At 43.2% G+C, this 27,663-nt stretch overlaps 1 protein-coding gene across 2 annotated transcripts in view; it reads left to right on the top strand.

Annotated features, from left to right (window-relative positions):
* Nucleotides 1-342: 342 nt before the first annotated feature.
* The window catches only part of FOXK1 (forkhead box K1), a 48,186-nt gene continuing 20,865 nt past the window's right edge, over nt 343-27,663 (top strand). For both annotated transcript variants that reach the window (XM_057416998.1, XM_057416997.1), the window contains exons 1-2: nt 343-746; nt 26,973-27,170. In XM_057416998.1, the coding sequence (XP_057272981.1) occupies nt 358-746; nt 26,973-27,170 (587 nt within the window). In that variant the 5' untranslated portion in view covers nt 343-357. The remainder of the gene's footprint in view (nt 747-26,972; nt 27,171-27,663) is intronic.

The following is a 27,663-nucleotide window of genomic DNA, read 5'->3' as shown; positions in this document are numbered from 1 at the left end:
CGCTGTGTGGATGTGCCCCAGTCCCGCAGGAAGCCCTAAGCAGGGCCGGGTTTTGGGATGGCTCTGAGGTGATTTTCCTGCCTGGATCAGGGCTGCGGGCCGCCCACAGCACCTGCCCGAGGAGCGGACCCAGCGCCTGCAGGAGGCGCCCCGGCTCCGTCGCTACCAAGCCCCTGCCCCACGCCACACACCGCGGCGGGGCGGCCGGGCCTGGCGTTGCCGCCGGGGACTCAAGGGAAGGAGGCGCTGGCGGCGGCAGCGGGCTCGGCTCTTCTCCCGCTCCGCCCCGCTTCGCTTCCCCGCCCCGCCGGCTCCGCCCCGGAGGCCGGCACGCTGGCTCGCTCCCTGCCTGGGAACATGGCCGAAGTCGGGGAGGACAGCAGCGGGGCGCGGGCTCTGCTGGCGCTGCGCTCGGCGCCCTGCAGCCCCGCCGCGGCGCCCCCTCCCGGGCCGCCGCCCCCGGCCGGGCCGCCCGCCGCCGCCGCCTGCGCCGGCCCGGTGCTGGCGCGGCTGCAGGGCCGCGAGTTCGAGTTCCTCATGCGGCAGCCGGCCGTCACCATAGGCCGCAACTCCTCGCAGGGCTCGGTGGACGTCAACATGGGGCACTCCAGCTTCATCTCCCGGCGGCACCTGCAGCTCAGCTTCCAGGAGCCGCACTTCTACCTGCGCTGCCTCGGCAAGAACGGCGTCTTCGTGGACGGTGCCTTCCAGCGCCGCGGCGGCCCGGCCCTGCAGCTCCCGCCGCAGTGAGTGCCGCTGACGCGGGCTGGGTCAGGGGCGGCGGCACCGCGGTGAGGCGGCGGGGGCCCGCAGGGCAGGGCAGGGCCCGCTTCAGAGCGAGAGCCCGAGGCCTGCGGGGAGGAACCGAGGGCCTGAGGGGGTGGAGAGGGAGCCGTCATTCCCCGGGAGGGGACGTGGGGCTGGGTGCAGAAGGGCTCCCTCCGATGAAGGGGATGGTGAGGGGTCCTTTAGCCTGAGAGGTGTGTGTGCCCCTGGGAGGGAACGTGGGTCTAGCCAGGAGGTGATGGTGAGGGTCCACTGCTGATGGACAGTGAGGGGTCCCCCACTGACCACAGAAGGCCTGAGGAAAGGTGAAGGAATGACTCTGAAGGAGGTGGTCTTGAGGCCCTCCCCAGACCACGGAGAGCCTGAGGGGATGGTGAGGCTCTCCTTGCTTGAAGCTCGTCATGGAGGGTGAGGGATCCTCTGCACAGTGGTCCTCACCTGATGGAGGGCCTGAGATGGCCGTGAGTGGTGTCCGCCTTGGCATGTGGATCCACCTCAGCGTCAACAGGGGATGTCCTCACCTTCCCAGTGTTGCTTGTCATCCATGACTGAAAAGGGGGTGATGTTTGTCAGGGCTGGGGCTGCTCCCTCTGAGGGAACAGCATCTGGGGAAAAAGCATTTGGGGCCCCTTGCTGCAGGGCACTCCTTCAGCAGGCTGTGCCTCATGGTCATCATCCTCCATGCCTGCCTGCTGACAGACTCATGGTCAACTGGTGGCCCTTGAGGGGGTTTCCAGAAGATAAATGAGAGAAAAAGACTTGTCAGTGGGCTAAAAGCTTGCTACTCCCATGGCTTGTCTTCCCTGGGAAAGATCTGGTGGAAAAAGCTGGGAAAACAGTTTGCCAGAGTGCTCATGTTAGGGTTGATGAGTTGAGTGTTGTTCCTGGTGACTCCCTGGGGCAACAGGAACAAAGAGGGAGTTGGGCCAGGCCAGAGGTGATGTTGCTCACCAGAACTCCTGGAGAGCAGGCACCCAAAGTGTCCTTGCTCCATTGAGGAAGGGGAGTGGGCTGCAGAAGGGTGTCTGTGCTAGGAACAAGGTGGTTGTGCTGTGGTTCAGATAAACCCTTGCAGGAAGAGGAGTGGGGTTGACGTTGATCTATTTCTTCCTCTGAAAACATTGTTTATGGTTGCTGAGCACTGTCTAACGACTTGCAGTGCTTCACCCCAGGGGTGGCATCCTGGTAGTGGTGGGTGATGTCATTCCTGCATGCATCTCTTCAGGTCATACCAGGCAGGCTGTCTCATGCCATCTCTGAGTGGAAACGGACTGTAAAGGCAGGAGATTAGGTTTTTGTTGTTTGTATAAAACATCTGTTTTCATCTGGCAGTTCTTGGCTTTGGTACTGTTTACCTCGAGCACCAGGGTCCTGGAGTTATCCCTCTCTGGACAGCCTGTTGCTCAGGGGAGGGTTTTTTAATTACTCATTTCCTCTGCAGGCTGCTTCATTTTGTACTTAGTAATTTAGTTATAACTCCCTAGCTGCTCGCTTTGAGGCGTTTTGGTTTGTAGCATGTTTCATTTTCTACAAGAGATGTCCTTTAGTGGCTGTTTAATTAATCTTGCTTTGTAAAACAAGACCACCCAAAGCCCAGGGCATTTCTCTTGTCAGTCCCTCTGGCTTTGGGTTTATCTGTGCAAGCTTTCTCCTCCCTGTCCTTCTGTTTCTTCAGTTGGTTAATCATAAGCACTGTGCTCGAAGACTCTCTCGAGCAGCAACTTGGTTGCTTACTTCTCTCCCCTTCCATTTGCTCGTGACTCCTGGAGTGGGAACGGCAGTTTTCCTTCTTCATCGCTTTAAAGGGAGGAGTTTAATGTACAGTTATGAACTCTGCACAATAAGGCATCCTCTTTGCTTGGCCACTGCTTGAGCTACATAAATAAACTGGATGCTCCTCCCTTTCTGACTTCCAGAGTAGGAAAATGTTTTGCATCAATCTAAAGGAATTTGCCCCCTTGCTTCTAGCAGGTAAACAACTACTTTCCTTCTACTGGCCAGTGAAGGATTTGTAACCCAGACCAGGAAAAATCCTGTTGAAGCTTGGTATACGGAGTCTTGATTGAGGCTTTACTGTTCTGTCCACTGTTGAGCTCTGCTCTTGACAAGTCAGACAGTTCCCTTCCAGTCACCCCCTCCACATGCATACACACACCCCCAGATCTCTCCCCAGTAAACAAAACAAAGGGCTGGGGTGCCCTTTCTTTTCTGTTAGAGGAGCCTGTGTGCTTACTGCTAGCCAACTGATACTGTCAAAAGTAGGACAGAGCAAAGATAGGCTGTAGTACACAGAGTTTACAGTACAAACCACTGTTTTTTGTGAACATTATTATATGGTAATACTACTTCCCTGTGTAATACAGCCACACCACCTCCAGGTACCAGCAGAATATACAGTTTATGTTAAATTTCAGGAAATAGTGGCCATTCCAATGAATGATTTAGATGGGAGGTCTTGGTCACCTCTGAAGAAACAGTTGTTTGAATAGTTGTCCCCTCCAACCTGTGAAGGGTAGCAGAAATGTGCCAAGTCCTATTTCTTTATGACCAGTGCAGTTACTTGTGCTGTTATGTTACAAGCAAAGGAGATGCTTGTGCATCATGAGATCATGAATGGAAGCAGGAAAAAAACCAAAAAGCATCTTTCAGATGTCATTCATACTGTTTGTTAAAAAAGTAGACCCTGGACTCAGAGATTCTGCTTCTGAGGTTTGTTCTCACTTTACTTTTTCTGTGTGAAACTTCTAACTTTAGGAGTAGTTATTCCTAAAATTTATGGGAAACTTGTGTGGAGGAGTGAGGAAAAGTTTCTGATACCTTTCTTGAAGACTGCACCTACCTCCCAACACAACAGACCTGTTCAAAGTCAAGGGCCTTTGAAAAGTTCCGTATCATTTCCTCCATCGACATCATGTGCATGTATAATCTGCTGTAACCAGAATTTCACTGCTGGGTGGGAGTATCATTTTGCACAGCTGTGTTGTTATGGAAGATTATATTTCACAGATGTGATGACATTACTGTAAAGTATAATTAAATGGTAATGACCAACAAGGAGGGCATTTCCTAGAGGTTAATGACAGTTAGGAATAAAATGGGTGGAAGAGTACAGGGCCCAGAATACAGCTGAAAACCCCATAATCTGTTTAATGAGTGCCAAACTGCAGCAAGCATTACAAATATAAATGAAGGTGAAATTATGGAAGTACTTACATCAAAAATAAGTGCTTTCAATCAAATTAAAGACTGATGGGAACTTTTTTTAGCTGCGCTAGTGGAAGCTGCAAATCTGTGGATGAATATCTGGGTATTTCTGTAGGGGAAAAAAAAAGGAGAAACTAGATTATCAGTAGGTTATGCACTAGATTTTAAAGTATATTCATTTGATTTACAAGCCAAAATGTAAGGTAGAGCAGGAATACTGGGTAGCTGGAGACTGAAGACAGTAATTTTTCCCCCAAATGTATAGTGTTTATAGGATCAGGTTAATATTGAATTAATTATCTTTCTCTTTGTTATCTTCAAAATTGACTCAGTATTTTTAAAGTGACAATAACAAGTTAGAGACTTCCAGTAACTAAAATAAGCATTTATTTTATTTATATCCCCCACCCAGCCCCCTGAACCAAAAGAACTGAAGCAGTTGAAAGCGAAGCTTGCTAACCCGAATTTTAAGCAGCTGTGGGTCAGGTTTTCCAATGCTCCTAAGTACAAAAGTTCTGTTCACTAAAACCTGCAGATGTTGATTGAGCATAACCTGATAATAGCACTCGAGCTTTCTGAACTGGAAACTCAATAGATTGGAAAATGGTGCTTGTCTGGGAATATTTCATGGGATATTTGCTTATTGCTTCTGTGACCCTTTTGTATTTTTGCAGTAGCGATATTAATGGAGCTTGAAGTTTGTGTTTTTCAGTGTAAATGGATACTTCCAATATGAGATTTCTAGGTGTAAAAGTTTTTAACCTGTAGTTCTTTTAGCATTTAGGAAAGGGAAGAAATAAAGAAGATGCTTTTTAGTTTGAGCATAAAATACAAGAGAAGTAAATAAATGGATATATGAAATAGATTAAAACATGGAGCTAAAATAAAAGAAATACGCATATAAGCCCCATTATAAACTGAAAACTTACCATGCATGGGAAGTTTTATTAAGAGCGTGCTGCTTTATTTATAGTGGGATTTTCCTAGGTACTTAATAAACCTGACAAAAATAAACAGCCCAATAGTCTGAGCACATATCCAGATACTGATCCCACAGATTGGGGGGGGTGTGTGTGTTAATCTTTCTGCATTGTGAGTACACAAATTCACTTCAGCATTTGAGTAGTAGGGGTGTTTTTGCAGTTAAGGATTTCATAACCAAGCAGAAAATGGAGAGCTAGATCCAACAGTCTTTCCACTTCCTTCTGTAAGGGAGGTGATTGTGCAGTCTGTTAGCCAGTAACTTGAGGGACTAATAAAAATCTAATCTAGAATTCTAATAAAGAATATAATCTAGAAGAATGAAGATCTGCTCAGCATGTCGCAGTGTTTTGATCAGCTTGCTAACCACTCGGCCTCCATTGTTGTGGTTAGGGTGATGCCATCATGGTGTGTATGAGTGTGGTATCCTTACATCTCAGAGGGAACTGCAAGCCGTACATACACATACTAAGGAAGTGCTGTGACCACATAACCACGACTACAGAACTAGTTGTTTCTGAAACGCTGCATATGTATGTTGACTCTGATAATTTTACTTCTTAAATATTGCATAATCTGCATTTGCAACTATTTCTTCTTTTGTTCTTTGAAGTGCATCATTTGCTTTGCTGCAACTTGTGGATGGTGGTTTTACTCTCACTTAGGAACTCTTTTAAAGATTTGCTGTCTCAGTGCTTCATCTTATATTTTCCTTATGTCCTTATTTGATTTCAGACTCTTTGAGAACAGGTTTTTTTTGTTGCACAGCGAGATAGTGATAAAGAATTACTAGAGTTTAATTATGGACTTTATGTCAAGTAATAAGTTTTGGCTAAGCTCAATTTGTCACAGGTTATATTAAACGTTTAAGGAAAGTTTCTCTCATGTGAAAATACAGCTCAATTTGTTGATTCAAAAATAGCTGTGCTGTAGGTCAGGTTGTGACTATAAACTAACGCTATGCAAAGCTCAGTGTGTGCTCTCTTATGTATTCCTTTAAATCAAGCTTGGCTCAGTTTAGCTGATGTGTTATGAAAAGATTAATTTAACCCGAACACGCCACACTTGTCTTGTACATTCTTGTGCAGGGTCTCAGCTGTAAAGGCTTAAACGTAGATTCAAGTTGCGCTGTTGTAACTTCCTTGTGTTAACAAACTCTCAATCATGACATGTATGCTTAGCTGACTGGGGGATTCTTTCAGTTGGTACTGATGTGTGTTTATATAAATCTAGGGGATGAGTGAATGCACGAGTCTTTGCTTTTATGAAAACAGGAATAAAAATGATGAGATCTGTAGTAATTCGTATCTCGGTTATTCTGGTGCCAGCTGTGTGAGCATCCTCACTGCGCAGTGTCTGTTTTGACTTCCAGCAACAAATCAGAATAATGCTTTTTTGCCTTTTTTTCTTTTTTCTATTTCCCTTCCAGAAAATGGGACACGCAGCCTTGCACCGACTAACTGAAAGCATAAATGACAACCAGATTAATGGGATTGTTTTCTTTGTAAGCAAGCTCCTAGTAACTGTGCTGCCGTAGCCCTTTGGCGTCAGCTCTTCTGTGGGATGCTAAATTCTCTTGCTCGGTGTTGCAGTTTCCTGGAGGAGTAGATGTAGCAACAGGATGTTGGTAAAGAACAGGAAACTACTTGAATTTGCTACTTATGCCATGCAAATGAAGTCCTGCTACTGGCCCATGTGTAGTAATTAGTGTCTGCTATCCACAGAAGTGTTTGCAGCAACTGCAGAGAGTGGAGATTGGTGAGTGTGTTCAGCTGAGTGCTTGAGGGGGCTGCACACTGATACTGTGGGTAGCAGAGGTGACACAAACTGGTTAGGTGCTTGTTAAACCGCTGCTGGAGAGTTGACAGCTCCAGCTGAATTCGTCTTATTCAGGCTGGGTCACTACTGGCACTCGGGTCCATATCAGTTCTTCTGACATGCTGATTTACTTTGAGGTCCTTCTTCCTCTAATGTCTGAGCAGGCAGCGTCTGGGTGTTCTGCCATGGGGCAACGTAACCCAAAATGCTTAGCAGACCAGACTTCACCTTACTGCTGGTTAGATGTGGATGAGCCAGCTTTCCCTTCCCAAACCAAGTGGAAATGTGGTTTAAAAAAAGAAAAGTCATGTGCTTTTGAGCTGGCAACATTAATGGAAAGGGAGAGGAATTATCTCATTTGCTTTTAGTACAGATTCTTTCCTCTCCTTTTCCTTAAAAGCAGCCCTAAGCACAGAAGCTTCTCTCGCATGTAGCCATACCTAACAGCAGCTTTGTTTTACGTGTCTTTGCCTTAGTCCCCATGCGTCTAGGAGTTTCCTGAGGTTGCGGGTTCATGGGTAGGAATCCACTTCAGGATTCCTACTTCAAAGAAAGAGAAGTGTGAAAGCAAAATATGCTGTAGATTTTAGTCTAGTGTATTAGTCTGTAGTGTGTAGACTTAGCCTACAGTGTCTATTCTATAGTGTAGTTAAGGGCTTTGTTGTCTTACAACTGCATATGTCTAGTACAGGCAGCAGAACTGTCTCCTGAATGTCAGCTATGAAAAAATATCTTTTAAGGTACTTCCAGACTTGGTTAATTGACTAATTGTGAGTACATATTATTGTGTGGTCTTAATGCATTCACTTCAGTCAATAATTCAGTATTAATCACTGAATAGTGTTTTCAAGCATTCAGAAGTCGCCCTGTATCAGTTGACTGCAAGACTCCTTATAAAAGCAGATTGATGAGATGCTTATAGAGCAGGTAAATCACTTAGGTAAACGCAAGCGACAATTCTTATGCAATAGTATATTCTTTGTTTTCATAGTCCAGACACAGTTTTACTAGTATCTATTCACTCTTGGCCACAAATGGTTTTTGCTACTAATTCACCTCTTCAGTTTCTTCAGAACAGCTCGATAAAATGCATGCGTGCATTCTGCCTGCATGGCACTTAGTTTTTATGAAATACATATTTTATTGGACAGTAAAACATTTAAGAATCTTAATGGCCTAATTAATACTCTGCATCCACTTCTGGCTCTTGTGTTTTGCTCTTCAGTATCGTACAGCTCTTTTTTTCATGTCCTTGTGCATTTTTAATCATAAAAAACTCAAGCAGTCTTGAGAGAGCAGTCTGTTAGAAGCCCGTTCTTGGAATATTCAGCAACTCTTAAGATGTGATTGATAGTCCCTTCCCTCCCTGCCCAATCTATTTTTAGTCTTTTAAAAGCGAGTTTAATTCCTTGGGTTGTCTTTTGTTGTGTATGTGTGACTGACTGTGGTGGTTTTCCTCCCTCCTCTAAATGTCCCAGATACGTAATTTTCATGTTGCTTGAGGACATCTTGACAGTTTGGGAGAAATAAGGAAGAAATTAATTGGGGGCTCTGCCTTAGCTGAGGGAGCAAAGATGGACAGCCTTCGGTTCTGCTGTATATATTCACACAATATATACTGTGTGATTAGGATAGGAGGATAGGTGAAAGATGACTTTAAGCACATTGTTACCACTTACTATCCTGTTTCAAGAACCTCCTAGCATATGAGACTGTATTAATGTACAAGTAGAAGCCACTCTTTGAATTGTGGATCTTTTAGAACAGAATGGGGAGACAAAAGCACCTTGCAGAGGTGATCTAAGCACTATCATAAAGGATGTTCCTCCCCGTCTCTCTGAAATATAGCATGCTGTACCCCGGTTTTCTGCTTTGTGCCACTTAAGAGAGCCTTGGGAAGTTTTCCTACACAGTTTTAATCTTCCATCTCCCTTAGGCCACATACAGAAGCCACCAACATTTTGACTAAGCACAACTGGACTCCCTGCAGAGCCAGTTTGTGCACTTGCTAAAGGAATTGCTCTTGAGCAATTTAAGGCCTTTCCTCTCTCGAGGGCATAAGAACTATGGACTCTTAAATGCTCAAAAACCTGATTGTGTGGGAGGAGAAAAGGACGAGACACAGAAAGCAAATTTTGTTTCCACCTGGTGGGTAGACCAAAAACGTGTTTGCTTTTCATACTCAGGTTGAGGCGTAGCCCAAACTCGTAGACTCTTGGTGTGGGATATGTGCCAACAGCTATTTATTTATTGATCTTCTTTGTAATTGGTTGATGGCTTGTGTAAGGTGGTGTACCTTGGGCTGGCTGCCTGCCCACCGTGCGTAAAGGGGTGTTGACTGTCAACAAGCCTGGCAATTGGGTGGCTTTGCCTCCTTCTCCTGTGTCCATTCAGCTGTATAATTACTATCTATTTCCTTCTACCATGGCTCCCTCAAACACTGTCTAATGAGACAAGCCATAGTGAAACTGTTTTAGCACCGGGAAGACCTGCAGACAAAGTCAAAGGCTGGCACATGTTTCGCTGCTAATGTCTTTCTTTATGGACTATTAAGGCAAGCGCTGACGTTTTCTTCAGGCATAGGAATTCTTAGGAGAAAATTCCTAATGCGTAGTGGTTCAATGAAAGTGTTGCTGGTGTTTTGGGTTTTTGTAATTTTGTGTAAACAAGGCAGATGCAAACTGGTTCTTAGAATAGGTGCAGTCAAGTGGTTCACAGACTCGCACATGTTCTGTTTACAGTTGAACATCCCAGATCAGCACTTCACTGCAAACAGCCACCGAATGAACCTGGGAAACAAAAGTATTCTGATGGTCAGTGATTTCAAATCTGAGGTCTCTCGGTGACAAACCAGTGCATCCTCTTCTTCAAGTGGTTCACAGCTTCTCAATTTCATCCTGCTTTGTGCTTTGCCAGATAGTACTGCAAATGTGAGAATTCCCATTAAAAAGAACTGTAGCAGGGAAGGGCTAGAATCCTGTTCTAGCTGGTATTGCAAACGATGAAGCTTGCGTGAAGCTTCCAGGTAAGATACCTCTGTTAAAGAAAACTGTTTCCCTAATTCTGTATTTTATACTGAAGCACAGGAAGAGGAGCATGAGAATATGGCAGTAATATGACAACGTAACTCTCTAAAACTTCCTGGTCTAAAGATAATGAAATCACTGTGGCAGCAACTTACATATTTGCTGTTGTTTTGCAAGAGTCATTGTCGCTTCAGTTGGTTAAACTCCTTTCAAGGAAGAAACCCCTCAGCGCAGTCCCATGTGCTGGCAGGATTTAAAATGCCTTAATAATCTTGGGATTGTTTTACACTGTTTGCAGTCTTAGCCATGCCCTGCTAAAGTGGTCTTTCACAAGCCAGGCACGTAGATATTTTCCTCCTTCTGAATCACAGTAAAATTACGTTCCTTTCGTCTCCTTTCATAAGAAGGAAGATTGTGCCTAAGATTCTCTTCTAACCTTTATTTTCAATGTCAGTGTTTTGGATGCTGCAGGTGGATGTCACTTTGTAGACATTTGTGTGAGAGAGTCTCTGTGTTGCCCCAAACATTTATTTGGCTCTGAGTCTAGAAGATGTCAGCTTTTAAAACATGTAAATTACCCTCCGAGCTGCTTTTGAAACAGTAATCCTGGCTTCCTCTATTGGGTATTGAATGGATTGTGAAATGTCTTCAGAGGGAGTGGAACGGACCTGAGTGAACAGTTTGTGAAGTCTAACTCCATATGGATCATTTTTTATAATGTACATAAATAGCACATTAGCTCTTTCAAATCACTTTCTAAATGAACTGAACCAGCCTCAAAGGAGAATACATCATAGTCATGCTCTGTGTGTTAGAGCCCTCTTAGAGAGTCTGACTGAATTCAAAGGTTAGTAACATCCCACACACAAGCTTTTTCTGGCATATGTATGTGGGAATTAGGATCTTTTCCTGAGCTTTACTGAGGTTATTTTGTTTTGCACAGCCTTTGCTAATGTGTTTATAGGTAGCTCCCGAGCTTTGGAAGGGTAAGTCGTCTTCTACCTGGCTTGTGAGACCGTTCAAGGAATTGGGCTGGCTCCTTGAAAGCATACCCTACAATGATGAATGGCCCATTAGAAGAAAGTTGATGGCATTGCAAATGAGATTTACATGAGAATCAAACTGCTCTAGTGTATCCAACAAAGATGCTGAGACAAGTGCCTCTCTCTGTGATGGTTATTAGGGGGTTTATGAACTGATCTTTTTAAACAGTTAGTTTCTCCTCTTTCTCCAGAGTTTAATAGTTTCCCAAGGATCTGGATACTTGCAGTAATAAAGGAAGAGCATTCCCAAGAAGATGGAAGGTAGGATGAAAGCACGGATAGAACTGAAGTTTCATGTAGTCTGTGGGAGCTGTGGCCACATTTCTGTGGTGAAAGAGGCAGGATCTGTGGTGAGCTGGAAATTCCATGGCCATTGAGCAAAGTCTTAAAATGCCTGGTGTTGAGTTAGGTATGGAAATGAATAACTAGTGCTACTTGGAAAGGCCAAGTGTGGCACTGCAGTTAGTTCCGTGCTGTCACTATGTATTTAATTCTTGGTGTACTGCATAATTTCTTATTGAAAACAGAACTCTTTGTAGAAGCTGTTATAGGGAAGTTCCCCAGAGCGTGGGTGCAGGTGGGGCTTTTTCTTTGGCACTGAGGTAGGTGTTAATTGTGGTTTATGATGGAGAGAGAAATATACTTAGATGAGTGTTTCTGTCAAGATGAGCAAAGAAGGAAAACAGTTAATATTGACCTTTTTCTTTCAACAGAGATCAGTGGGAACAGCAGAGACTTGGAAAGCCTCTCAGGAAAGCTCTGGGATTTCAAAGAAGTAGGGAAGGAGTGAGAGAGGCTGGTGGTAGCCGTGCTCTGCTGAGTCACTTCTTGTGGTCTCTGCTGTGGTAGAATAGAAGCCATGCTTAGGCTCTTAAGGTTTGTCTGGAGGCGGGGGGGAGACTCAGTGCGTCATGAATGGGGGCTAGGCAGCCTTCTCTGGTGCTGAAGTGCCAGATGTGTGTGTTACAGAGCTAGTACTGGCCTTTCTGTGACATATCTGAAAAAAACCCTGAATGTCAGACTGACTACTCACTGCCTGTTGCTGCCAGAATAGCCATGGTTCAGGGGTCCTGAAGCAGCCAGGGGCTACGTGTCATCACAGGGGCTTGCAAGCTGTGGTTTGGCAGTACTGCCCTGGGACTGGGGAAAGTGGGATGTGAGAAGTCCTACAGGAAAGTGAGATAATTGTTCCTCTGATCCCTTGGCAAGGGCTGAGCAAAACTTACTCCTGATCCAACATTGTATGTAGTGTCTGCCACATCAGTCTTACAGTGGAGAGTTTGCCACCGCCTCTTGAAGGGGATAGGTGTAGGACAGGGGTGGTGACAGCAAAATATCAAAGTACCATCCTGCTTTGTTTCAGACAAGTTGCCTTTTGTTGTGTGCTTGAATTAAGTTAGTGGGGCAGCAAGTTAGCATGGGGGTGGATGGAATAACCTTGCTTGTCACCGTGGTGTATACTGTATTTTTTAATAGCATAAAACCGTGGCTGTTGTCAAGCACGCACTTAAGAATATTTATCTCCACTGTTTTTTCTTTAAAGCTTCTGTTCCACTCTATAGTTCTGTCAATTTGATGTACTTTAGGTTTGTTTAATGGGTATTATCTGGTAGGGTTGGGATTTTGTTTTGATTTGGCTTTTTCTTCCTTTGAAACATCACATTGGGGTCTAAAATGGGGCTGATTTAAAACCAAGCACTAGAATATGGTGGGGTTTTTTGCCAGTGTTGTCTGAGTAGCAACTATATAAAATGTATTTCTGTGCCCTCCCTGATATGCCAATGAAGAGTTCTCCAGGGCTTTGTGGAAATGCTGGCTTAAGATACATCTTCGCTCTCTGTCAAAGCAGGAGTGACAAGTACGATGTTGATTCTTCTGAGATGGATACTGGCTTAACAGGACTGAAATGCTTGCTCTCATGGAACCCATTTTAATGGTCTGTAGAGGCCAATAATGACTAGAACATGTTCAGAGTTATTTGAACTAGGTTTGAAGAGGTACTTTGTCACCCAGTCTAAAAAGATACCAAGCCCTGTGATGAATGCTGTTAAAACCCCAGGAGAGCTCCTATAGGTCCTAAATACACATTTACCGTGTAAGCAAGGTGGGCTGCACTCATGAAGAGACACAATGGATCCTGCTCCTGAGTTGATTTTCGTGGTGCTGGCATGCAAGATAAGCAGGACGAGAGGAGTTAAATTTAGCTTGATTAGCAACACAGAAGGGAATCGAGATGACTGCACTGTAAATGGCAGTGGGATGAAATCAATGAGGGTAATTTATTTCCATGCATCTAAGTGGGTGTTCCCGGCAGTTTAACTTTGCCTTTTTTCTGTTTGTTTTAGAGAACCAAGAATGTTAATGCATTTAGTCCTTGAAATCCTTCTGTGGTTGCAGTTCTGGATACTTTAATGTTGTTGCATAGCGGTTGTTTTAAATGAACACCAGGTGCTCGTATTCTGTTCCTTTGCAGTTCCTTGTTTCTCTGCTCACTGGTACCTGGTTCAGCAGCATGTGATTCTCAGTACTGGACTCTGTTTATTCCTGCTCAACGTTGTTTATATTTGGGAGCATGTTCAAAACTGTTTATGATTAAACATTGCTCAAACAGCCAGGTACAGACTTATTGACATAAAGGAGGCTGGGAGGAGGGAGTAGCTGGCTGGTCATCGGTGTCTGCCTCCATCAGATAGTGAAGTTGTACACGTGTCTGTGCAATGGCTGTGATGTGACAGACAGGCTGCTGCTCGAAACCATAGTGCCAATGGTCTGATACTCGTCAGCAGTCTTTTTTTCCTTTGGATGGTACAGTAAAAGCTCAAGCAAGGGAGTGTATGTAGGTGATGCTTGGGGTTCTGAAAGCATCCTGTGGTTCTTGAGTAGGGGACCACTGCCTTGGTGGCAAAGGCTTGCGTGCCTTTGAGGAGGGAGCTCAGACTTCAAAACATGCTAACAGGGTTATGACCTACAGGAGTTTTAACACGGATGCTTTCAAGTAAGACCTGTACTCTTTAAAGGACAGTGGTGTTATGGAAGGCAAGGAGGTTCAAATAGAAGAACGGGAGGCGAGCACTATTTAGCAAGATAAAGTCAAATGAAAATACAAAAATATTAGAAAGAAGGTAAGTTCATTTAAAAACCCAAACAAATAAAAAAAAACCATGATTTTTTTCCTGAAGCTAAACCAATTTGTTCCCTGGCCCCTTTTAGCAACATACAGACCAGAAGGGTTAAATAGCAATTTGGCTTTTAAAGGAGTCTAGATGCAGCCTGTTGGGGTTTGTTTGTTTATTTTAGAATAACAGATACTGATAATTTTCAGTCTTTAGGAAAAAATCAAAATGCAATGTTGACAATCTCCTAAGGAATTTAACAGATTGATCAGCCCAACATGGAGAGGGATTTTTGCAGTTATAAGACTTGCTGATAAAAGTGAGATACACACAAATGTTGCACATAATTTAATAAGTAAATACTTTTTGGCTGGTGAAGAAATGGTTGATCGGATCTAGACCTCTACAGGCTGGAATCCCCGATTAGAGCAGCAGGGTACACAGGCTGCTGTGTGCACTGTAGAGTCTCTTAACTCTCGTTATTTTTATGTATACAACCACACACACAACAAAATAACATAATAGGCTTGCTGTGTGTTACAGATGATATCAGGCATCTGCAGTGCTGATAGTGAAACTTTCTGCTGCTGGCAGCCAACCTCATTTAAATAGAAACATCGTCTGTTCTTTGTGCCAGCCCACTTCTTCGGTGGCAGAATTTCATAGCAAGGTTTTTATATGTCAGGCCACTCGTTCTGACACTTAAAACACCTCCCTATTGCCAAACCAAAAAATAAACAGCAGCTTTATGGTTAATTTTAGACTTTAAGGACTGCTCACTAAATGTTCTCTGCAGGTAGGTAGATGTTGACATCCCTGGGAATGCAACTGCAGGTTTCCTCCATTTGTTGTTATACTTAGAGGCATGGTAAATGAGATAGACTTTGACTGGCAGAGTGGTGTTGGGTTAGGACATGGCTTACCATATGACACACAGCAAAAAGTTTACTGTGTCTTAACAGTTTGCTCAGAGACATGAAGTTGTTTATAGTAAGGACTACACAGGAGAACAGAGCAGCTTCTGTAATGGTGTGGTAGAAGTGGGGCCAGGATTCACCCTCAGGAGACTTGAATATACAAAAACCAATCAGACCAAGAAAAGCCCAAGCAATATTGATTAGAAGATGGATGTCACTGATGCTGCAGACTGATTTATATTGGTGTAAAATCACATCTGATTTTTGTGGGTGTAGGTAAGACCTTCTAGACTCATATGTTCAGCACATTGGCAGACTTGAGTTAGATCTTGCGATGCTTTGGACTGGCTGTACTCCAGGTAATCTGCCCTATGTGCTGCTGAGCTGCAGCTTGCTTGTTTTTAAAGGAATAGGAGCACTCAGGAGGGAAAGAGGTATTTGTCTTCTGATAGCAAGCCCTGTGCCCAGCACTCCTGGTTTGGAGTGAATGGCATATTTTGAAGCTGACGCCAATGTTTTGAAATGTGAAGCTAAGTGAGGTACAATTACAGGAACCACCTCTGTGTTTCTCTGGGCCTGGTGGATGGGCACCAAGTAACTACCATGTTGTCTTGGCATGCATATTTAAAAGGTGTTTTGGGTGGTGAGCTTTAACAGAGTTCCTGATCAAAGTACCAAGACTCTGCTTTAATGGTATATGTTATAAAAGCCTGTTAATTATATTCTGCCAAAGCTTGGTTTCTGAGATAATCTTACGTATTTATAATCCATGTGGAAATAATTATTAGGATTTTTCTGGATTAATTTTAACATAAGTTGGTATTTTCTGTGTTTTAAGTAAGTGAAAGAATCCTTAGTCAGGTGTGGATTGACCAGTGTTCCTCTGAGTTTGTAAGTGAGTGGTAATAATGGTGGAGTTTCAAGAATATCCTTCAGCTTTCTTGCAGGCATTAAAGTCAATGAAAAGATACTGCTAACTGGCTTACAGTGCAAAAGTTTCAGCAAGATCAGTTTTGAAACTGCACATTCTTGGCCCCTTGAGCACTGATAGTTTTCTGGAAGAGACTGAAGCAGCTTCAGGTAGGGTTTTTTTTGCATTGGACTGGGCAGGATTACTGCAAGACCCATTCTGCAAAGCTGGGGGTAGTAGGAAGAGGGAAAGACCTGTCCATAATGTGAATTTCCCAGGCAGGGTGGTGACTTCAGAAGGAACCTCCTACCTATTCGTGCTGGCTCTCCATAAGCTGATTGAAACTCCCTTCTCAGCGATTGCAGTGATTTCTTTCCTCCTGTTCTTCTATGAGATGCTCTTGTGATACTTCATGAATTTATTCCCTGACCTCGTGATAATTTCATTACACTGAAAAAATGGTAACTACCATATCTTACATGGAGTGGTTTTTTTGCTTTCCTGCTCTGTGCTTTACTCCTCAAAGGGGAGAATCTGGAAGTGAAGCTGTGCTTGATGTCTCAATAATTTCCAAAGTGTAAAATCAGAATATTACTAAAGACACATAAGGGATGTAAAAATAAAAAAGACAGTTCTTGATTCTTCACTACTAATTCTTCAGTGTAAAACAGCATTGAATGTTCTCACCTGGATGAAAAATCAACTGTTTCTGTCAGCGGTGTTGCTTGATTTATCAGTTTGCTCTGTGACAGCAATTAAAACGCTTCCTAGGTAAGAAATTGTAGGGAAGATGTGTAGAATAAAATGACTGTTGAAGTTTCACAGCATGGTATCACAGTGCAAACTTTCCTGAAGCTTTTGCTTTTAACATCTGGCTGCTGGAGCCCCAAAAAGTGCTCATCTTCTTCTGTGTGCTTTTAAAGGTGTGTATATATATATATATATATATTTATATTATATATGTATGTGTATATATATATGAACCAAACCAGCATTTTGTTGGTTTTAGAGTTGGGTTTCTGCTATCTGTTCCCTTTTAGCCTTCCTGATCAGCCTAGGGGTGTTTGTACTCTTCCCCCTCCACCACCTGCTTGGCTCAGTTTCACTCACTGCCTTTTCCTGGGATGGGCAGCAACGGGATAGGCAGAACCCAAGACCTTGCTCTTCATCAGCATTGTGAGGTGGGATATCTGTGGAGAATGGAGGCACTGGAGAGACAAAAATAACCTCTGTGTGTGTGCATGGTGCTGGCAAGGAGAAGAATCCCAGGGTTTGCTCGAACTTTCCTGTGAACATTTGCTGTCTTCAAAGGAGTTTGCTAAAATACCTATTTGAAAATCTGCCTGTGTGTGGAAGTGTTTCTCAGTGTGTTTGAACCTTGATGAAACGGCAGAAAGGGAAGCCCTGTGCAACTGAGCTCGATAGAAACATTCATTACAGCTAATTTACTTAGTGCTTTTAAGAGGCATAGCTATTCATAAGTTGTGGTTTTTGCCTGATGCTGTTAGTAGTATTTGTTTTAAATAGATACACTTGCCTGCACACGCTCTTTGCCCATCTGAAATCTTGTCTGGCTGTGTTGGAAACCTCATTTTAAACACAGTAATATGCAGTGTTAGGCAAATCACAGTGCAACCTGTGATGCCTTTCATTAAGGGAAAAAATCCTTTACCGTGTGTACAGTTCCAGCTTAACAGCATCAAGGAGCATAAGGAAACAGCTTGTGACAAAGAGAAATGGCAATTTTAACTATTTCTGAAGCATTTTCCTCGTTCAGCCATCTTGTTGTGATTGCCTTTCTTGGGATAATCAGTGAATAAACTCTGGATGCACAAAGGTACTAACCTTTGCAGGGCCTGTGTATCCCATCTGAGATGGCCACAAACCCACTTCTGCAGATGTGACCTTGCCAGTTGCTATGGCAGAATTGCCATGGGTACAGGGCTGCAGGAAGCGCTTGTTGGAATGCAGACAGCATTTTAAAGTCTTTGTTCAGTCCTCTAGCATACAGCTGTGGGACTTGGGGTTTGAAATCGTTAAGCTGAATCCCCAAATATAATGATTTTTCTGTTTTGGGAGCTTCTGAAAATTTCCAGCCTTAGAGCATCATCATAGCGGCTGGTGTGATTTACCTGATAAGGGCCAGAGCTTTTCTCAGAATGAATGAATTGCATTTTATTTTCTGAAAGGAGAAGGCAGTGTTTGGATCATGTGATGTTAAATCTGAGTCTGTGGTTACATACCCTGGGGTTTTTTTATAATCTATTATAAATCTGCAACATTTTTGCTGGTTCCTCCTTTCCTTCCTCTGCTTGACACTTGTCCCCTCCACCTCCCCAGTGTTGGTGCCTGTGCGGCCATGTGGATGGCAAGATAAGGGATCTGATCTTCCTGACAACTTAGTCCCAACAAAAAAAAGAAGTGAATTATTATTTCAGCTACCTGGTTTGACCTGCTGCGCAGTGGTCTGGATGGTACCATTGACATGAGGGTGACATTGAGAGGATATGGCTGAGGGAATGGGATGGTGGGGAGGGTAAAGGAAATGCCTCTTAAAGCAGAGAAACAGATTTAGACTGTGTTAAAATAAATTTGCATGAGATTGAGGAGCACAATTGATATCTCTTTAGGGAGATTATTTCTAAGGCAGAGGAAAACCAGTGGGCTGTCCATGTGAGCCTGAGAATTTTACCCAGTTGTGCAGTTACTCATCCCAGCAGGTCAGGGTGACCATGGAAAGAGGAAGATTTCCAGCTAACTTGGACGCATTTCAGTGGAAGGACAGAAAATCCTTCCAGTAATCTGGGATTACAGGCTAGTCAATATTAATTCCAGTGAGTTGGGTATGAGGGATTCTCATTTATTTCAGTGTGAGTTTGCCTTCTGTAAGATCAGGTTTACATGAGCTCTAGTACAGGTGTGATACCTGAGAAGTGGTGCATGCCAGGGACCCCAGTACACTCGAGTTGAGCTACTTGGGCATGTGACATAACAGGGGAATGCTGGTACTTCCTCTGCAAAAACACCCAGCAGAAGAAAATAATGAGGTAGAAGCAGGACCACTCTTAAATTCAAGTATTTATTTCAAACCTGAGCTCGTTCGCATGTGCACACAGACAAATTGGGTTCAGTCTCAGCTGGTACATGTACTTCTTGTACATGTATCATGTACAAAGCATGACAGTGTATATTAGATTGTGTTACAAAGTGTGCAGGGCGAGTGATTTGTGAGCTCAGGGTAACTGTGAGATTAGAAACCAGTCCTGATCTAAGCTCATGTTGTGGCTAACTGAATAATTACAACTAAACCTTTCAGTGGGTTGCTCTGTCTCTTCAGCAGTGATGGAGATCTCTATAGTCCTTTATTTGCAGATCATTTCAGTACTTTCTAAACCTAATTCTCCTTCACATATGTTAAAAACACTAACGGGGGACTTTTATAGCTTTTCCTCTAATTAAACAATAGTGGATAACACCAGAGGCATTTTCTCAGGGAACTCTGCAGTTTATTTCCTTGTCCTGCTGCTGTCTGGCAACATACTTGCCTTGCTTGTCTTCAGATTGAGTTGATTCATTACAGGAAGAACAAATGTGGATTTTGGGCTTCACCATTTACTTGCAGACCCTTTTGTTTGGCTATTCATGAATGCAAGAAATGATTTTACCAACCATCTCGTTACAGCTGCTTCTCTGATGTGTGTTTAATAAAGGGCTGTATGGTTAGGCGTTCAGTAAGATTTTGGTGTTAAATCTGGTTAGATCAGGAAAGCAACTGAAAGGGAAATAGCAAATGCTGAAAACTCAGTACTTTAAGACTGTGGTAACCTCTAAAAGGAACCAAGCACTCTTAAAAGCCTGGCAGTTATGCTGCCTGTGTCTCCTAGCCTAAAGAGATGTGTAAAGGAGAGAATTATATTGACTCTTAAATTGCCATGGTGATAGGTACATGCTTGTTTTGTAATGAGTGTTTAGACTTAAGAGAATAAAATGCATTTGTCTTCATTCCCCCAGACTTCCTTCTGTAGTCTCAGTGCAATTAACTTTTTCATTTGGAATGCAGACAGCACTAGCCAAGTGGATGATATAACTGTTTTCTTATTGGTGTTGCTTACAAAGTGTTATTTAAGGGGGGAAGAAAAAAAATCTAGGGTAGGGAATGGAACAGGAAATGTTGGATGATTTTTATTATAAAGGAGAGGCGAATATACCTTATTTCCTATGACAGCTCACACAGCTTTCAGGGCTTGTTGTACAGTTTTATGACATGCATTCAAACTAATACTAATTTGAGTACTAATACAATTTGAATTGATTGAGAGGTGGTTTTGTTACCTAGGCTTTTGCCCACTTTGCTGCTTCAGGCAGCTCTAGTTCCAGCAAAATAATCATTTTGAGCACAACACTTCTGATGATTATTCCCATTGGGGAATAAGGGTCTAGTGTAGTCGCGTGAAGACTGGAAAAGAGTCTTGGTTATTTTAGCTATGAAAACGGAGGGGAAGCCTTCTAAATATTCTGCAGTTGGAGTGTTTTGGTTTGTGCTGGATAATGAGTGAGGCTTGCTGTAAGAAAGCCAAAGTTCTGAAGAGCATTGCTCTCCCTGGGCAGAGTGCAGCATCACAAAGCAGCAAACCTTGGTCAGTAAATGTTCCCAGCTCAGCTGTTTTGCAGCAGCCACAGCAATTATCAGAGCCTTGTTTTTGAAGAAACAGGAATCTGAGGCAGTTGTGCCGTGTCTCAGTTTGCTTATCTCTCTGTGGGCAGACCTTCAGGGCTTAGATACGTGTTAAGTGAAGCAAACTATCTTTTTCATATTGGGTGCACTGATGCCTAAATTTTCCCAGTCTTTTATGTTGTCTAAGGCACCTCCTTTCAGATTGGTTCGAAGTATTACGGAAAAATTTAATGGGAACTTGATTTTTCATAGGTGCAGGCATGTGATTCTTCCCTTAACTGATCACAGAAGATGAAGAAAACCAGTTACAGGAGGTAATTGGGGCACTTCTCTGTAATGGCTGCTACGGACCTTACCTGTACATTGATCATGGCCTGAAATGTAGGTATTTATCCTGCACATTGACTGAAAGGATGAGAAGTATCCACTTTGCCTTCTGGTAAAATCATGTCAGGTACCTTGAAATAACTGGTAATGGTAATAGCCTGACAAAGATGATTGATGGCAAATTCTCACTTGTGCTGAGAAACACAGTGTTTTTGTGGAGCTCTGTGTGTGGGAATAATACGGTGTTCTTCTGAGTGTACTGTATGTAATTAACACAAACCAGATTGGTTTCAGAAGTTACAGGGGACAGAGAAACAGCTGTTGTGTGGGGCTGGTTTGGGACTTTCTTCTTTTACAACGGCTTCTGAGAGCATATTTGGTCAAATTTTAGCTAGTAATAACAGTTCTGTTTCATCATGACATGTGCTGATGTAATTAGATCTCTGGCTGCCACCTTTGCTAAATCCAGGGTATTTGCTGATTTTAGAGATCACTGCCTCATCCTTAACAGTTGGGCTGGTGTCCCCTTTCATCACAGAACCACAGAATCATGGACAAGACCTCTAAGATGATTGAATCCAACCATTACCTGCTAGTTTCACTCTTAAACCATGTCCTCAGGTGCCATACCTACATGTCTTCTAAACACTTCCAGGGATGGTGTCTCCACCAGTGCCCTGTTCCAATGCATGACAACCCTTTTGGTGAAGAAGTTATTCCTAATATGCAATCTAAACCTCCCCTGGGGCAACTGAAGCCACCTCCTCTTGTCCTATTGCTTGGGAGAAAAAAACCCACAACACCCACCACACTACAACCTCCTTTCAGGTCCTTGTAGAGAATGATGAGGTCCACCCTGAGCCTCCTTTCCACCAGACTAAACAACCCCAGTTTCCTCAGCCATTCCTCATCACACCTGTGCTCTTGAGCCTTCATCAGCTCTGTTGCCTTTCTCTGGACCCGCTCCAGCACCTCAATGTCTCTCTTGCAGTGAGGGGCCCAGAACTGAACACAGGATTCAAGGTGCAGCCTCATCAGTGCCGAGTACAGGGGGACAGTCACGTCCCTAATCCTGCTAGCCACACTATTGCCAATACAGAGTGGCAGAGGGAAAGATTTAGACACTGAGAGTCGGAGCTTGAGGTAACAGCATCTGCATGTTTAAAAAGTGGAAGTTGCAGCAAAGGCAGACAGTCATGCTTAACCTCTTTAGACTTAAACCCGGGGCCTTTTTTTACTGTTTCAAATTGCAAAAAGTGTTATTTTTAACAATGCTCTTCCTATAATGTTTCTTGCTCAACCTGCATCTCAGCCCTGTTTGTAACGCAGATGCTACTGGTGTATTTCTACCCCCAGCGTTCAGGAATAACAGGATTTCATGAATTATGGCAAGATAAAGTAGACAAAGATGGTACCAACTTGCTGATGACAGCGCATGTGTAGCAGTCTTCCAACTTACTTTTCTGGTATTCCCTTTTGCATAATAAACTGGAATGATGTTTATATAGAACATACAGTATTAAATATTCTGTTTATATATATCACATAATATATATAAATAGCATTCTAGGGTTTATATGTACATTTTTGTATATATATATTTTTAATAATGTTTCACCTTGGCTTTTTCACCATTTTGACACTCTGCGTTTCCCACAGTGTAAATGTAAAAACATAAATGCAGCCCAGTTTCCTGTCTTCTTTTAAAATCTTTAAATAGCCTTTTCTTGCTCTTATGCAGCAGATCTTTGCAGAAGTCACTGGGTGTCAAACAGCACTCAGGGTGCTCTAAGAAAGAAACTGGTGACTGTAACAGCTTCTATTGAACATGGTACTGTTCAGGCAAACGCATCTCCTTTTCCTTTGCGTATGTGAGTAAAAGGCACTTTGAGGAGGGGGAGAACATGCCTGGTTTTCAGTTATGCAGGGTATGGAATCATTTTGTTGGTGTTTTTTTTTTTTACCTAACCATTTTTCTGCTTTAGCGGTGGCTGTTTATGTAAAGTCTAGCATTTCCTAGCACTTCATCTACATACGGTCTGAAAATGAAATGCTTGTGGTCACTGTCACTGGTTCACCACATGAAGGATGCCCAGTAGCACAGGTGCTGTGTTGTCTCTGCAAGGAGCTCATCCAGGAAACTCCTGGAAAATCTGTCCTGCTTAAAACAAACAAAATTCTAGCAACATCTTTTATATCACTGTAACTGTATGTGGCATGTGCACTCCTTCCCTTCCCCTTGGTCTCCTCTGTACATAACAGCATGCATTCAGTGAGGGCTTATGGAGTCTGTGAACTGTGATTTTTCTCTTTCTCCTGCCTGTAATGTAAGAAGACAAGAATTGTTTCCATGCAGCTTATGGAGGTTGGGGTTTGTGTGTGTGTGTGTGTGTTTAAACACAACTGAAAGAAAGCTTTCTATTCTCACTGATTCAAGGCATCCTGGACAAATGGGAATCCTTTCCCCCAAGGAACTGACATATGCAACATACTGTAACTGTATGAGTACCACCCAGATGGTTTATATGGTCAGGGGTTGCAGGATGTACGTTTCTGTAGCAGGTTATCAAGTAAAACTGAGCAGTTCTGGAACTGAAACAGGTTGCTTCCTGCCTGTACCAAGACCAGGAGATTTTGCAGACCATTAATTTACCCCTCTAATTAGCTAGAAATTTCAGAGGTACTTTAGAATTGCCTCTTAGGTACCCTTGGAAATACAGGTTAACTTCATTATGCTTTTTATGTTGAGTCTAGTCTCTAGTTCTGGATTGATCTTCTCATGATGGAAGTGTTAAGCAGTAGTAGTAATTGCTATGCATCTTTGATAGGAATCATGCAACATGAATCAAACAGTATAAGTCATTTTAAATAATTCAAAATACATACAGTAATCTTAGAATCACAGACTGGTTTGGGTTGGAAGGGACCTTAAAGATTATCTAGTTCCTGCCACGGGCAGGGACATCTTAAGGAAGGCATGCTTAGTTCTGTTTGGGTTGTCTGTCTTGTCTTGCTTATCTCCTGTTAAAAGTATAGTTCTCATAGGCTTAAATCCTGCACTAATGTGCCTCTCTCCTAAACAGGCCTGCCTGATATAATTTGAGTTACCCTCTTTTGGCCTGAAAGAGGTTAATTAAGGGAACAATTAGAAAAGCTCATTAAAATTGCATTCGGGTTCAGTGTAATAAAAAGTGAGCTTCCTGTGACAAGATGATTCAGAAATCATGCTTTTGTGTTTTCTCATTGACACAGTTCCCCAGTGTAAGTGCATCTATGCTGATTTGAGGCAGTGTCTTGGGCTGTGCCATTGTCACTGTCTGCATTACTGTGGTGGCTGTGGTAGAGACTGGCACCTTCTCACCCCTGGGGGCAGGGAGGAGTTCTGCAGGAATTTACAATCTATTTTACATTGCATTTCCATTTCTTGGGTCCCAGGTTTTTACAGCAGTAAAAGTATACATCAGATAAATGACTCCCACCTTGGCTTTGCAGGCAGTGTCAATACCGGAAGCCAGCAGAGATGAGCCTGCAGAAGCCTTCTGAAGTTGTGAGCACCCATGCATATATCCACACTGATTTTTCTGGGGCTGGTTCCTTACAAAATGGCTATATACGTGCTAGCAAGCATAATCTGTGCAAGCGAGTTGTATGTCCTGGCTTGTGCTTCAGTGGATTGGGAAGCCTGTCCTTCTAAAAATGAAATCACAGCAGGCAGCAGATTGTTTGCTTGTGTAGTCAGCCCAGCCCAGCCTCCCTGTTTCGCTTCGTTCCAGTCTGAGATTGTGGGTAAGTCACATGCCTGAATCGGATAGCTTAGGGGAGGCTCTCAAGGAAAAGCAGTGGTAGATGGGCTTTTTGAGCACATTTACTGGTTAGCTTACACTTCATGTTTCAGGTTGACTCATGGTTTTGGAAAAGTAACAGATTTTCTTAAGATTGCTTGTACACACAGACTGATGGGACTGTCTCACAGTGTTTTGGGTACAGGTATCACTTTCTTATCTAAGCTTGTTACAGCATCAGAGTATTGTAGGGTTGAGGAGTTAGTTGCACCATTAGCTGAAAGCAGTAACATGTAGATGTGGATCTTGCATTACCGGGTCCTTCTGAATAGTAAGACTTCAGTGGCAGTGGGATAAAGCTCCTTACTTGTGTGAAGCTGCAGTGGGGATGTTCTGCCCTCAACAGTGCTGCAAAACTGCCTGAGAGCTCTGTGCAGTCAGGCCTGTTGAGATCAGCAACAGGTTGGGATTGCACTGAACACTGTTAAACAAGGACTGATTTGTCCTTGACTCAGATGTTGAAAAATGCTGAGCACCAGGTGTTACAGCAGAGAATTCCATTCCTCTGTGAAAGCAAGCTCAGCTTTTCCCCAGCAAGGGCTTGAGAAATGATGAAACTTTGCTCATACTGGTATTGAGCCTCAGTCCATGTGGTGCTTATTGCAAATTTATATATTCTCTACTCTTTTCTCTAAGTAAATCAATGTTCCAGTATGAAAGCTTAAAATCCAGAGAGTGATTCAACAGTCTTGTTTCGGGTTCATCTCAGTAAGCTGTGTGCCTGCTGCTGGCAGACACTGCAAGGTACAGACACTACTGTTTGGAGTTGTGCATCTGTATTGAGTCTGCAGGGACCCGTGTTTCAAAGGGTTAGATAAACACAATTAGGCTGCATTGCCAGCAGTGATGTTCTTATTTAATACATTAAAGAGTGCAGGTGGCAGGACCTCTGAAGTGAATTAAATGCAATGTGCAAACTCCTGCTGTATGTAGCAGAGCCATAGTGAGTCCAAGCCGCTGAATGCTGAGCCAGGTCATTTGAGAGATGAGGTGGGAGATGGGAATGAGCTTCTTATGCCTGAATGATAATTTTACACTCTTCACAGCAGGCTTCTGAACATTACCTTACAGCAGAACTAGCTTGTGCAGAAGAACCAAGAGCAAAAGAGTGCGGTTTTAGAGCTGCAGTAGGGTATTTCTCTGCATTTCTCTCAATAGCATTGAGATAGTCACAGATTTACTTGCTTGCTACCTTTTTCTGTTACCTGGAAGCATCCAATAATGCAGCACCATTAGCATTATTGAATCTAGCACAAGCAGTGCCAGAACAACACTGCCTGTGCCCCTTCGTTTCCTTCTGTAGGCAAAATGCTAGAAGCCAGCACAATTACTGTGCTCTGCTAGCCTTTCCCACAGTGAAACCTGGTTTTTATTTCCTGCTTCTTTAACCTTATCAGTGAAGTGATCCCTGGAAAGCTTGTATTGATTGCACATGATTGTCTAATTAAAGTGCAATAAGAATTGCAGAGCACTTGCTCTTACAGCCCTGCACCCGTTGTAGGTGCTATAAATTAGAAAGCTGTCAGTTCAAATAGGGAAAATGTCAGTGCTTGTTTCCTTTTGAGTTTCCCAGTATCTCCTGAAGGCCACACTTGGGAGATGTGTGATTTTGTTTTTATTGTTTTTCCATACATAACAATTGGAAAGAAGTGTTACTTGGAGAAGAAATTAGGCCCTATAGGCTTGCAGGGACCCTGTTCTGGCCCTGTTCGCTATAACCCATGTTGTTCTAAAGGGAGGCAGTCGTAAATTAATGTATTTTAATCTGAAACCTGCTAGATGATCCTGTAGCATTATGTGCAGAGATATAAATGGCTATTAGTTATACAATACGTAGAGGCCAGTCTTTAAATAGTGCTGCCTGGTCTTACCTGGAGGCTGTTTGTTGCTGTCTGGATTTTATAGCTCTGGTACTCAATGTTGCTTGTGGTTTAATACTTTCTAGTAACTTGTATCTTCCTGAGTTATGTGCAGGGAGCTAATAAAAGATGAATCCTAGTCCTTGATATAGCAGGAACCCAAGAGTTTGTCACTATAGTTCTGCATGTTGCTTAGTCACTGATTGAATACATGGCCTTGGGGAAATCACTTAACTTACTCAAACCTTCAGCTTGCATCTCATCACTAGTGATACATGACACTATGATACAGAGATCTATGAATGATCAGTGATTCTGCACAGGACACTGAGCAGAAAGATGCTATAGAGAATGGTGGACTTCTGTGCTAGGAATGATTTAATGAATTCATGGTTCACCAGTTGCATGCAGAAACACTTATATATTCATTATTATGTGTGAAACTGACTTTTCCCTTTCTTTCCCTTACAGATGTACTTTCCGATTCCCTAGCACGGTTATAAAGATCCAGTTCACATCTTTATACCATAAAGAGGAAGCAAAAGAGGAAGCCTCATCACCTCCCCTTCGGCCACTTTACCCTCAAATATCACCTCTGAAGATCCACATCCCGGAGCCGGATCTCCGGAGCATGGTCAGTCCCCTCCCGTCCCCCACAGGCACTATCAGGTAAGATGTTAACTATCCAAAGTGTGTTCTCTGACTTCAGTCTGTCAGCCCGCTTTTGTTTGGTATACTTGGTGCATGAAATACCCCATTAAAAATAGCTAGCTCAGAAAAATCTGTTCAGAAGATGGGAGAGTGCTAAAATGGTGTCATGGTGGCTTGAAATAGGGCACAAGGGTTTTGTTTAAGAGCTTGCAGGGTTCAGGGGGGGAACTTTAGTGTTAGTTTCACACTATAGAGTTACTAGTCTATCTTTGGCAACGGAATTAGAAATATCTATCAGGAGCTACCTATATGCCTGGAGAAGAGAAAGCAGGCAAATACTTTCTATGTTAGGACCGCCTGTTTTATTTTTATCTCAATAATATTCTGTTGTTGCTGGGTGGTGCTGGTGTTATCTGAAGTTAGGGTGGCGATTGGCACGTGGTTTCCTGGGAATAGAAGGAAATGGGGGTAGGATGCTGACCATGTACTGAGGGGCTGTAGCAATCTGAAT

This window comes from Pezoporus wallicus, unplaced genomic scaffold, assembly GCF_028554395.1.
Source record: "Pezoporus wallicus isolate ANWC-B61680 ecotype Strahan unplaced genomic scaffold, APGP_CSIRO_Pwel_v1 scaffold_7392, whole genome shotgun sequence".
In the NCBI taxonomy this organism is placed as follows: domain Eukaryota; kingdom Metazoa; phylum Chordata; class Aves; order Psittaciformes; family Psittacidae; genus Pezoporus; species Pezoporus wallicus.
Note: the sequence above shows the minus strand (reverse complement) of the source record. Positions and strands in the feature narration are given on the sequence as shown.